Here is a 13670-nt window from a genome sequence, read left to right as displayed (position 1 = left end):
TCTTTCTAATTTTTTTACTCTTTATCCCATCCCACCCTCATGGATAATAATTAGTTTATTGGGCATTCTACCAGTGTTTCTTTATTCACATACGAACAAGTGCAAACAAATATTCTCATTTCCTTCCTTTTCTGGCATGAGAGCTAGCATTCTATGTATCTGTTTCTGTACAGCTGTATCTATATCTATAACACATGTTCTGCATCTTATTTATCCACTAAACAATATTTATCTAGAAATCTTTCCATATCATATCACATGGAGATGGTCTTCATTCTACTGTAGAATTACACAGTATTCTATGGTAGAAGTCCATCATTTGTTTAACCAAGCCCTGATAATGGATGTTTGAATTTATTTTAATTTTTGTTATTTCAGACTATACTGTGATGAATGTTTACATTCATTTTGTAAATGTGCAGGTATATCTATACAATAATTTCTCTAAGTAAAATTGCTATTTCAAAGCGTAAATGCACTGACAAATTGCCCACCTTGAGGGTTACATCATATTCCACTTCTGCCAGACCCCCTCGGTACCTGAGTGCCTGTTTCTCCCTAGCCTCACCAAAGAGTGTATCGCCAACCTTTTTTGAATTTTTCACAATTGGTAATGGAGAAATGTCATTGTAAGCTTGTTTTAATATGAATTTGTATATTCTGGGGTCATTTATATTGCTTTTTCTACTCATAGTGTTTACTCTTCATTCATTTTCTAAAAAAATGAATTGAGGGTCTTTTCTTCTTGATTTCTAGGAACTCTTTATACATTAGGGAGATGAGCCCTTTATGTGTGGTGTTGTTTTTTAATAATTTGAGGTGCCTGTTTCCAGCCGTAGACTTTGAAGACAAACATAGGACTAAAGGCTGGAAACAACAGTGAGGTGTGTCTAAGTTCCATCTTGAAAATGATCATGAGCCCTTAAGATGTGATTCTCAGTACTTTGATATTACCGTCTCATTTAGTCTTCCAATAACCCTATGAGGTGATGATCATTATTAGCAGATGAAACTGAAGCACAAGGTATTAGGAAACCTGTTCATGGTCACACAGCTAGTACATGGCGGAGTCAGGATTCAAAGTCATGTATTCGACTCCACAGCCTAGACTCTTAACTATGACACTAGTAATTAGGTTTGCGTAGCAGTATTTCCACCAATGGAAATATTCAAACCAAGGTTGGGAGATGGTCAATCCTGAGCCTTGTGGATGAGATTATAGGATAGAAAGGGGATTGGATTAGACAACTTCAAAGAACCTTTCCAATGCTTCTGTATTTTCTTCTGAAAATGCTATGCCTGACAAGAAAGATGAATTAGGATATGCGATGTGAGGGATCTATGTAGGACGTCCCTGCTCCGATTATGATCCTCCAAGAGACCCTGCCACCCATCAGCATGACTGCCACAAGCAGCCAGGGGCACCTGAACTTCCAGTTATGAACAGTGGCTTCACGGTGAATGTTCATGACACACTTGGTTACTGAGCCTACATTAGTATGGGAATGTCCTTCGTTTTGGTGCTTTGCACACGGTGAATGTTCAGTAATGTTACTAAGCACAAGCTATGTGCAAGCACAGTGCCAGAAACTCAGGGAGATGAAGAAGCGAAGACATGGCTGTCCACCAGTGTACAGAAAACAGATAGCAGGTGGCAAAGGCAGAAGACCTCATGAGCCCCAAATGAATGGCCGCAGCCCTTGGAGAGTGGAGAGGAGGGAGACAGCATTGAGGAGCAGGCTGTAGGGAGAGACTCCCAAGAGAAGGTGAAACATCACCAGAAACTTTACATGGACTTGAGAGAAGCCAAAGAGCCTCTCAGTGGAGGGGGAGGGCTTGAGTAAAAGCATAGAAGTTGAAAATCTCATACCTGTGGGCTTGAACTGGGCATTTCTTGAGCAGGCTCAGACTTAAAATTATAAAGGTAGACGGGGACCTCATTGATGAGGATCCTGAATTCCAAGCCAGCAGGTGGACGAAGATGTCCACTAAAGACTCTGGAATGGAGAAGTGACACGGTGCAGGTGGTGTTTCAGGGAAGTGAGTATGTCCATCATGTGCAGGATGGCGCATGGGAGAGGCGAGGCTGAGAGCTGGAGAACACAGGAAACTATCACTGTTATTTCAGCAGGAGATGATAAGGGTTTGCTGGGAAGAAAGGGGAAACGTGCATATAAAGGAAATTATGGGGATTAGCTAGATGATTCTACAGTAGGAGGAGGAAGCAAGAGAACCGTTAAAGCACCAACAGAAATTTTTAGTAAACATTTTTGCTGCTACTCACGTACCTAGCACTGAGGGAAGTGTGACCAAGGACAAATTATTTTTTCCTTTGGAAATCAGAGAACAAAATTCTATCAACAAATGTAAGTAGATTGGGGCAGCTTTTTCTCTTATTACAAAAGTAATTCTTTGTGGGGCAGAGGTCACTTAGAGCTTTGTATGGAAAGCATTGCGAGGAGAATGAATATAAATTAGGTGGGTGGCTTAGAGAGTGCGGATGGTTGCATAACTCTGGGGATGCACAAAAACTGCTGAATTGCACAGTTGGAGTGAATTTTATGGTTTGTGAATTATAAATCAATACAGGTGTTATTTTAAAAAGGCAGTGAGACTCTCTGTCGTTTTAAGTCCCTTTTCTTAAGATCTAAGTAAATTTTAAACAAACATTTACCTATAGCCTCCCTCCCCATAGAAGGCCATAGAATCACATTTCTGCCCTTGGACAGCAGGCAAAAAACAGCTCACACATCCAGGCTGTCCAGAGCTGCTGCTCCCGTTCCGTCCCAACACTCTGTAGCCTCGTTCTCCCCAAGGCACTGCTGAGGACTGTCGGGGAAACCCAGACAGTGCTTTGCCTGCCAGGCCGTGTTTTTTCCTCTAACAGAATTTTCTGTCAAAGCGAAAACTCTGTACTGCTAGCCCTGGCTCTTCAGAAGGAAAAGAAAGCCCTGAAACTTGCTGACTCAGTTTTTATTAAACACCAGTTTGGCAATCCCAAACAGCTAAATCTATCATTCTGGCAGGCAAGCTTTAAATAAGGCAGAGAATTGGAAAAAGACAGAGTAGTTACTCACGGTCTTAAGCCCCCAAGCATGTCATCAGCGTTGGCTTAGAGTCTTTCGCTGGCGAATGCATGCTCATTTTTTCTTTTTTATCCTATTAACTAATTACATAGATAAAATTGTAAAAAATGAGTGTACCTGGGTTTCTCAGTACCCATTTGTCATGTTAATTCACAGTCCACTTAATTTCAGAAGGAGGATGTTTTCTAGGAGACATAGAGGATCCTGGAGCCTCCCTGGCATATCCATTTATTCTAGATGGCTCTGTTGTCAAATGTGTCACAGCCTCCACACTGTGTGGCTGCTGATTTCCTAGCACCCAGAAAGATGAGTGGGAGTTTCGGGGAAAGAGCTGCAGAGCCTAACCTCCGGGCAGGCTACTGCCATCCATCACACGGGCAGCCTGAGGGCAAACGATTCTGGGAACAGTGAATACAGATGCACTCCCGGGTCTCGGGCTCTGGTCTTTAATTCTTGATTTTGAATGTGTATCTCTCTCTCCACTCCCACCATCATTCCAGTTTTTTTTTTTAAATTATGCTCCTCCTTTTAAAATATTTCTTAATGCAATGGGACCAGTGTCCCCTGTGCCTATTGGTATTGGCTCTATTCCTACAATAATTGGTGTTTTTGCTTTGTTTTGTTTTTGTTTTTAATCCAGCGACTTCTCTACTGCAGCTTATCTACCTCTGTGCTCAGAAAACCTTTGGTATAATCTGTCTTCCATTCTGGCATCCTCTCTGCTTACATTTCAGAGTAGTAAGAGGACTTTATGGAGTTATAGGGGTGTCACCCTAAACCACGGGCCCTTATTTTTACCCTGAGGGGTCAGAATGAGCTCCATCCTCAAGGGAAAAGTTCTTCCATGGCTTTGAACACTGTCATTTCTTTATTGTCTATTGTCTTGGTACATTCAGGTTTTTATACTTGAGGCTGTCATCACCGCAGTTGTGACAGGATCTGCGCCAGTAGCATTATTAGAAAGTACTTAACAACCGACTGCCTGCTCATGGAGCTCTGCAGACGGCACCGGCCTTGCACTCTGGGATGTTGGCATATAAGGCAGACCCCAGAGGGAAACATGAGTGCAGATTGGCTGTATTCAATTCTTTCTGGCCCCGACTAGCCTGACCGCATGTCCCTAGAGATAAGGTACCAAGCCAGTGGACAGGTGGTAATGTATTGCAAATGGTGAGTGTCCTCTTTTCAAAGCAGAGGAAAAAATAAAATGCACAGCTCTCATTTATTGAGTGTGTACTACATGCCAGGCACAGAGCTAAGTGTATCATCTCACTTAATCCTCATAACAGACCAATAAAGATGGGAACTATTATTGCCCCCATTTTAAAAATCAATAAACTGAGGCTCAGAGAGGCTAAGTTGCTCAGAGTCTCACCACTGACAGCAGCAGAGTCTGAATGCAGACCTAAGCTGTTGGCTGCCAACTGAGTGAACTTGATTCTGAGGACCGTTCAGAATTAAGAACTAGAATTTTGGGATTGAAACTTTCCTTGGGGAAAGTAAAACCATATTCAGCAAATCATCTTTGTTGTCTCATTCCTTCATATTCCCAGAGAATTAAAGAAAACACACACCCTTTACGAGGTTCCTGAATTTGTCTAGCTCATCGTGATCAGCATTTCTGAACTAGGGCACTGAGGGCTACAGAAGGCTGATTGTTATCAGCACAAATGATTGAATGGCAATAATTTGAGCTTATTTTCATCTTTCTTCCACTTAGCTTTTGACTAGAAATCGTGACCAATGGATTCTTCCGTTTTTATTGTAAGAACTTTCCTGAAAAGTTACTTGTAAGATGAAAATTTGAAAAGTCAATCCCATTTTAAATGCATCCAGGTCACTGAATTTGTGGTGCCCTCTTGTCCCATCACCCCCTGAGAGGGCTTCTGTGGGCCCGCCCGCTGTGTGTCGTCTCCCACAGGAATCGGGCGTCTAGGTGGCCAAAGACATAGCCAGGGAGAAAGAGGTCAAATGTTCCAAGGAATCCTGGGTTACATAAAGAAAGCAGTAATTTCTGGTCTTGAGAAGGAAAGTGCTTTTATTTAGTGGATTTGTATTTAACAATGTAACAATATTGGTTCCTAGCTGGGGTGCCTGGCTCATGCTGTCTCTCTCAGGTCCCACATCTGCCAGCTCTGCAGGAAGAGCTGACAAGAATTAATTGGCTTTCCTGAGCCTGAGGCTCAGCTCGCTTGCCAGTTCCAACTATCCCACAGGAACCTGCACTCACATAATTGACTGTCTCCGAGGACTTTCTGTTCTAACAGATAGGCACCCTGTAATGTATGTACATTTTCAAATTCAATAAGTTGGAACCTTGACAATCGTTCAGGGTACTTAGGTCATTTTAAGAAAATGGGACATGGCCACATTCAAAGTATGTAGATTATTTGTTGCTTTTATGAGTGTTCTGACATGGTCCCATTTAAATGTGTGATTTACACAAGTGGCTTTGTTTCTCTTCCTTTCCATTTCATGCTGGGCTCTCTGAATAAGACACGGGTGGTAGGATAAGAATCTCAGAGGTGGAAATTCCTCCCAATTATTGATTTTGTTTATGTAAGGGCATCCAACATTTTGGCATCTCTGGGTCTCACTGGAAGAAGAGTTGTCTTGGGCCACACATTAAATACATTGCAACATGCAATCACAAAAATAATCTCATAATGTTTTAAGTAAATTTACGACTTTGTGTTGGGCGGCATTCACAGCCATCCTGGGCTGCATGCTGCCACGAGCCACAGGTTGGACAACCCCGGTTTTATTGTCTCCTTTTTAGTGTAGATGTTCTCTAGATTCTACTCCCTTAATAATTACCGTACATCTGGGGAGCTCCTATATGCTGTGGGACTACCTAGGGAAAATTATATTGATTCAGTTTTACAAATAAGGAAGGAGTACAGGATGTTGTGTCTGACTAGAGTGGCAACCGATCAGTACAAAAATCATAGAAAGTTGGGAGGGACTTTTCACCAAATGCTGGTTTCTGCCTAGACAGATGCTGGGCCCCTCTCTACCTGATTGCCCCCTGGGGTCAGAGCACTCTTATTTCTGAGATGCAGCTCTATCCCTTTGTTGGGTAACTCAAATTCTAGACTGGCCTTTCACCTGACAGATTGAACACATTCTCTCTCTGACTTGTATCAATTAGTCCTAGTTCTCAGTAGCTGCATAGAATACGTCAATTGATTGATCCATTGGTTCATTCATTCATTCATTCATTTTGTGTTGGGTGCCTACTGTACAGTAAAGTGTGCAAGCCATGAGCATCAAACTCCAGGAGCTGGCAGGTCACTAGGAGATAACTTGGACATAGAGAAGTCGTATGTCACACATGCCACATGAACAGTATAATTATGTGCTGGAGGAAAGATGAGGGGGAACAATTGGAAGGGGTCAAGTCCTGACAGGTGTAGTCAACACATTCATTGTGGAGGAGGAGCATTCAAAGCTGCTTAACTTGAATGGCTTGAGGTTGAAAGTCAGGTTTGGGGGTGGAGATTGGAAGGACAAAGTGCTGGAGAAGTGATCGGGAGTGCATATGCATCAGAGCTCAGAGTCTGAATTGGAGAGTGAAAGGGCTCAGAAAGCTGGTGGAGTGAGTGTGAGACGGTGAAGCACAGCAGAGACAGAGTTGTGAGGCCAGATGGCATCCACTTTGTCTCAAATGCAAGGCTTCAGAGGTTAAGGATTATCTAGTGAAGCAGGGCAGAACCCTGCAGCCAGCTGCTGAGTTGTGTTTAGTGTGATAACTGGTATCAGCAGACCATGGGATGGAGGGCTGTGCACCATGCCAGATCCAGGTGCTAAGGGCCAGGAGCCCTGTGGTGGCCTCTGCAGTAGAAGAAGCACTGAGTGAGAGTCAGATGATAATTACTGTCACAGCCCTGACACCACCTGTTGTGCATTTCCCAGGAGAACACCCTCCTCCCCACCCCGACACCTTCAGACAATTTGTATCTGTGGGCAAACCCCTCCTTACTTTCTGGTGAACAATTACTTATTAACAGCTGGTAGTGGTTCCAGGTGATTGTGATAGAGAATCCCAGGATGCACATGTCTGTAATGAAGTATCTCACGACTGATTTCTCTGCTCCAGTGAAGTCTGTAGGTAGGCTGAGCCCAAATAATGAAAGAAATTTTTAAAATTTTGTAGGATAAAGGTGTGGGTGCACACATGGATTTAAGTTCATTAGCTTTTTTTTTTGGTAGTCTCCATATGGTAGGCAATAAGGCTCATCATTAATATTATTCCTTTTGCTGTTGAGCTTTTTTTGGGGGGGAGTCTAAATTGAAAAGGGGCAGCCACATGCAAAGGAAGTACAATTAGAAGCTTTACTGAAATGTACAGGTTTGAACTGGCTACAGATATAGGCCACTTGCTGAGTGAAGTGAGTATCATTAGCAATTTAAGGGAATCTGCCAACCTGTCTTCTCACACAATCCTGTTACATGTGCTTAATTCTAAAATTTATACTTTTTAATTTCACAAATATTTATTGAGTGCCTACTGTGTGCCAGGCCCCATTCTAGGGGTTGAGTTATATTAATAAACAGCATAGTCAAAGATTCCCACTTTCATGGAGCATGCCTAGCAAGGGAAGACAATCAACACATAAGAAATTAACTAACCAACTAATTGATTGATTGATTATTCGGTGTATGAGGAAGAGACAAATGATATGGGGGGAGAGACAAAGTAGAGAAGGGTAGCGGGGAACAGGGTTACCGGGGAGTGGGGGAGGCGGGGCAGGTAGCAGTTTTGCATAGAGAGGGGTCATAGTCGTCCTTTCTAAGGTGAGCTTGGAGCAAAGAGCTGGCCATGAGAGGGTTGGCGTGCGGGAATCTGTGGGCAGACAAGTCCGAGGAAAGAGAACAGCCGGGGAAAAGCCGCTGAGGCGGGAAAGCGCTAGAGTGGAGAAGAGGCTTTGTGTTTTTTTCGTTTTCCTTAGACAAACAGTGGCTTGTGCAACCAAGGAAAAAGCCAGGAAAATACAAAACTTTATTTGTCATAATGCTAGATTCAACATTACTTAAAAAAAAAAAGAACTTCGCAAACTGATTTTAAGAAGGCGCAAAGGGCGTGGGAGGAGGTTTCCTGACACCTAGACTACTGGGGTTTGAGTCCTGGCTCTGCCTGTGAACTCCTAGATGAGTTATTTAGCCTGTCTGTTCCTCAGTTTCCTCATCTGGAAATTCAAGCTAATAATAGTAGTGATCTCCTAAGATTGTTTTGGTGATTAAATGAATCAATATTACTAAAAAGCTTGGAACTATACCTAACACACAGCCAGCACTCAAATATTAGCTCTTACTATTGTGTTAACTGCTACTGGTACTTTGATGAGTTGGTGCCCTGTCTGGAATGCTCTTTGGGTGTGTCTTAAGGGCTGTGTGTGTAATTGTGTGTATGTGTATGTGTGAGAGGAGTTTGTATGTTCAGAGTGTGGGGCTCAATTTATAAAACAATTGTAAGAATTGGGCAAAATTCAACTATTTAGCATTTAGTAATGCCTCAATAAGCATTAGCTTTCTTTTCTGACGACATTTTACAGCCAAGAAAAATAGTGGAGGGTTTTCCTCTTCTGCCTGTTAGTGAACATTTGGCTGGCCTGTGAGTAGAATGAAGGCCAGGTGAAAACGCCCTATAGACTCAAACTTGGAAACTTCTTTTGCCCTTGGCACCACCAGTAGAGCTAGGAAATTCCCAGTGGGCCCTTGTGAATATCACTGGAAGGCAGAGAATGGGCAGTAGATGAATGAATGAGAGTGAAACAAAATGAGGAGGAAACTGAAGAAGCAGGGAAGAGCACCATTAAAGTGATAGTGCTTTGGGATTAGTCCACTAGAAAACTCGGAGTCCCTTTCTCTGAGGACCTTTAGAAAGAGAAGGGATGGCGTCCATCCAGGCGGAGCAGGTGTCCCTGGAGGAAAGGGCTGGACTAGAGGGTCTCCTGAGGCCTCTTCCAGCTCTGACAGGAGCCCCTCTCTCCCCAGTCCACTATCCTATTGCTGTTCTCATAGGCCTGAATTAACCTACATTTCCAACTCTGCTTAGAGTCATGAGGATTTTAACATATAAAGAGGGCTTCTGTTAGATAATGTTAAGTAAGACCAAGTCATTGTGTAGTGAGGTAGTAGATGTTGAAAATCAACTTTCTGGTCCTCTGGGATCTGTCCCTAACTTCTCTGGCCACGGCGGCTGTGTGAGCCCCTGGAGTCTGCTGCCGGGGATGCACCGGGGCTGTGGGCTATCAGGGAGACAAGGGGAATGACATGCCGGCGCTGAGAGGGAACTCCATGGTCTGGAGGAGAAAGGATGCTGTGTCTTCACAGGGCAGCGGTGGGGGTGGGTTAGGCAGGAAAGAGGACCGAATCCCAGCACCCACTCACTGTCTGCCTGTGTCTTGGTTCCTAGGGGTGGCAGATGTCTCCCGTGCCATGGATCATCCCTGTTCAACGGCATCAAAAGATGGGGAAGGAGCATGTTACACGTCTCTGATTTCCGACGTCTGTTACCCACCTCAGGAGGATTCCACATATTTCACTGGAATTCTTCAGAAGGAAAATGGCCACGTCACCGCATCAGAGAGTCCCGAGGAGCTGAGCACCCCCGGACCCTCCTTAGCAGACATGCCTGGGACAGAGCCTCACGGCTTATTTAGTTCTGATTCCGGAATAGAGATGACTCCTGCAGAGCCCACCGAAGTGAACAAGATCTTAGCAGACCCCCTGGACCAGATGAAAGCAGAAGCTTACAAATACATGGACATAACTGGGCCAGGAGAGGTGAACTCTCAGGAGCAACCTCACCCCAAGTTGCAAGAGAAAGACTTGGACTTTAAGAATATGGACACTGAAGTCTCAACCAAATCTGAAAAGGTCCATGAACCGGCTCCTGTGGAGGGAAAAATCCTCAAGGACCATTTATTTGAAGAATCAACCTTTGCTCCTTATATAGATGATCTCTCCGAAGAGCACCACAGGGCCTCCCTGGTCGCTGCCCCCGTCAAAATCACGCTGACGGAGACGGAGCCTCCTGTTGAAACTGCTACCCAAGAGGTGAGCCCTGAGAAGCAAGATACCTGTCTGAAACCGAGTCCTGACACAGTGCCCACTGTCACTGTCTCAGAGCCCGAAGATGACAGCCCGGGCTCCATCACTCCTCCATCTTCTGCGACAGGTAAGGAAACTGCTATTCCCTGTCTTGGGAAAAGCCAGCACATGGGAATCTGAATGTTAAGGAATCAGGATTTGCTTTCAAGTCTCATCTCAACTAATTTAATTAGCATGCAGCTTTTCTAGTCTTGTGCCCATTGTACAAAGGTTGAGATTTGCGATATTCCTTAAAGTCCTGCCAGATTTTGCTTTGTATAAAGTTTTCTCTTCTATTGAGGGGAAGGAGCGACACACTGGAAACCCTAAAACCCTCACACGGGCCTACTGTTCAGAGCAGAGATGGAGGCACCACCTGCTTCTAGGGTGGCTTTCCTCCCGGGGCTCCTGGACGCACCTGGCCTGTGTCACCTTGGTCAGGACCTTTATCTTCCTGGCCTCAGATCCAAGTCTGCACAAGGAAGGGAGAGGTGGGCCTCAGGGACTCTTGGAAGGTCATGGGCAGTGAGAGGCAGCCTAACAGAGGACTTCTCCTGTTCATGCCCTTCAGCCTCAGCACTGCCATTTTTATCTTGTAGTGTATTGAAGATCTACCTACAATTTTATTTTTTAAACTAAATAATTTATTTAGATAGAATTTTTAAAATTCTAAAATTCAGTAAGTTGTAATTTTATTTTACTTGAATGTTCTACTACTCTGACTCAAGGCAGGGTGTTAACCCACACTCTCAGTACATCCTCTTACATACAGAGGGGGCTCCACTACCTGGTGAAAGGCCAGAGTGGTAGCAGGAGCTCTCCTGCCCCCTTTGTTCTGTGTGCATTTTTGTTCTGCGTGCATCTCCCATTTTGTGCGCATCTCTCATCTCGTGTGCATCTCCACCCCATGTGCATCTCCATCCTGTGTGCATCTCCATCCCATGTGCATCTCCATCCCACATGCGTCTCCATTCCATGTACATCTCCACCCCATGTGCGTCTCCATCCTGTGTGCATCTCCATCCTGTGTTCATCTCCACCCCCGTGTACATCTCCCATCCTGTGTGCATCTCCATCCCATGTGCATCTCCATTCCGTGTGCATCTCCATCCCATGTGCATCTCCATTCCGTGTGCATCTCCACCCCCATGTGCATCTTCCACCCCATGTACATCTTCATTCCATGTGCATCTCCATCCCTTGTACATCTCCATCTTGTGTGCATCTTTATCCCGTGTGCATCTTCATCCTGTGTGCAAATGAGGCATCAGGATGAAGAGGAAAGTTTGAGGGCTTCGAATCTTCCCCTACCTGTAGTGACTGACATTCTGACTCTCCCAAAAAGTAATCTACAAACCTTTTTGATTCATAGAAAGTGATTTTCAGCACCTCAGGTGAATGAGCTTTCACTGAATTCTTAAAACAGATCTCAGACTGCAGGATTAGGAGTGATTGCTCTAAACCCCGATGCTGCAGTAAGTCCAAGTGTTAAAACAGAGCGGACCTAATGGAAGTACCTCCTGCCCTGGTTCCCTAAAGAGTTAGTTAGCATCACTTCCTCCCCGTCCCCAGCCTTATCTCAGACTCGTTCAACTATGAAGCTCCAAGAGTCTCAGAGATGCACTGCACCAAGTCTCTGATTTTCAAATTTATTCACTTACTCAACAAATACTTTCTACATGTTCTTTTGGTCAGTCATTCTACGAAGTACTGGTGATAACAGGTTTTTACAAAACAAATATAAATCAGTCCCCACCCTGTAGTGGGCAATTGACCAGGAAAATAGTGAAACTCTGGTGTGATCTGTGTTCTGAGAGAGGGAAGCGTGGAGTGCTGAAGGGCATCAAAGTCCAGCAGCCCCCCCCCCCGCCCCCCGGTGAACTGAGAGACCTGAAGTGACCCTTAAAGGAGCAGGAGGAAATAACACAGGTAAAGGGGAGGGATGGCCTTCCAGTCTGAGAAGGTACAAGGACAGAAGGTGTGAGGGTACAGTGAACTTACAAAATGTGAGTTAAGATTGGATTGTGATAACAAATAAGGAAGCTGAGGCCTCAGGTGAATTAGATATGACTCATCCTGGTCCACAGCATGAGGTAGGGACATAGCTGAGTCTCAAAGCCTCCCTGTGCTCTTTCTGGCAATGCAACTATCTCTATCATTCTGGGACGCTGTGAAGATGTAAGCTACATTATCAGCTGTGCTTCACAGAGCTCCAGGACTGCCTGGTGGTCAGTCCAGAGAACTTCAGCCTGTCTTTAGGAAGAGTGAAATGCATCAGCATATAGAAGTCCACTTATGTGGCACATGCTTCATGTAAAAATTATAGTTTACAAAATTGATAAGAAAGACTTGATATAGGGTTCATTAATTATTATTAGGGTATTTCTATTTTTTAAATAGCCATGACCCATTGGGGTTCTGGAGCAACTCCAAGAGAAAACAAAGACAGATCTGACTCATGTAACCTTGGAGTTTTATGATCTTGAGTTGCCCACTTCACAGCATGGAGTTAGGGCAATGGATTTCTCTGTAGTTGCTCCAAATAAACATTCCAAGCAAGGATTGTTCAAGAAGGAGAATGTCCCTTGTCCTGTTACTCAGCTCCTCTCTCCACCCATTCTCCACATCATAATACCTGAGTCATAAAATAACAAGTAAGAATAAAATTAACAGAAGAGACAGGAGGAATCAACTAGTCTCTGAGGCCTTTCTCCTTATTCTTTTTATTTCAAAAATTTAACCTAACCCCCTTCCCAGCATGTGTGACCCTGGTTTCATATGACACGCTGCCCATAGACACTGGAAAATTTGGGCTTTATTACCTCCCTGGGGTCTTGGGTCACTCTGCCATTTCCAGTGCCAACAGATAAGACAAACACCAAGAATTACATAAAACCATATAGACAAGCCGAGGGAAAGGAAAACATTCTAAACAAAAGGAATTCTGTTTATCATCATTTGATAAATAAGGAAATTGTCAGTTCTGGGAAATACTTCTAATTACATGTATTATGAATGAGGAGAAATTCTAGTTTAGAGCAGTGTTATTAGCTACAGACCCTGAAGCTTAAGCAGGGAGTCCAGTCTATTTTCTTTTAAGTCCAATAGATTACTTCATTTTGTAACTTCCTGCAACATACTTAACTATTTTTATCTCGTTAAATAATATATCCTGAAGTACAGAGGTAAAAATTCTTACCTATCAGATATTGGAAGTATCTTCTCAGTAAAGATCAATCAAGGGAACAGGTGAAGCATTTTAGAGAAATGGGCATTGTCCTGATGCCCCAGACCAGGGACCCATCGGCACTGTATGGCTTCCGACACCAGTGCGGCACCCAGAAGGTGCCAGGGCGGTCACGGGCGTTCTTTCGGGTGCTGGCCTCAGAATGGCTAGTGACTGAGTGATCATTATTAAGCCACCCAGCTTCCCTTAAAAAGAAAAAAGCAATAAAAAGTAAGCCAGTTTTAATCTTAACTCTTTGAAAA

General features: G+C 44.0%; 1 protein-coding gene across 1 annotated transcript in view; it reads left to right on the top strand.

Moving 5' to 3' along the window:
• The window catches only part of RTN1 (reticulon 1), a 167348-nt gene that overhangs the window by 74418 nt on the left and 79260 nt on the right, over positions 1–13670 (top strand). Inside the window, exon 2 of the mRNA XM_045822549.1 lies at positions 9505–10269. Coding sequence (XP_045678505.1) covers positions 9505–10269 — 765 coding nt within the window. The remainder of the gene's footprint in view (positions 1–9504; positions 10270–13670) is intronic.

The sequence above is a fragment of the Phyllostomus hastatus genome, unplaced genomic scaffold (assembly GCF_019186645.2).
Source record: "Phyllostomus hastatus isolate PE091 unplaced genomic scaffold, TTU_PhHast_1.1 phas_scaffold_501, whole genome shotgun sequence".
In the NCBI taxonomy this organism is placed as follows: domain Eukaryota; kingdom Metazoa; phylum Chordata; class Mammalia; order Chiroptera; family Phyllostomidae; genus Phyllostomus; species Phyllostomus hastatus.
Note: the sequence above shows the minus strand (reverse complement) of the source record. Positions and strands in the feature narration are given on the sequence as shown.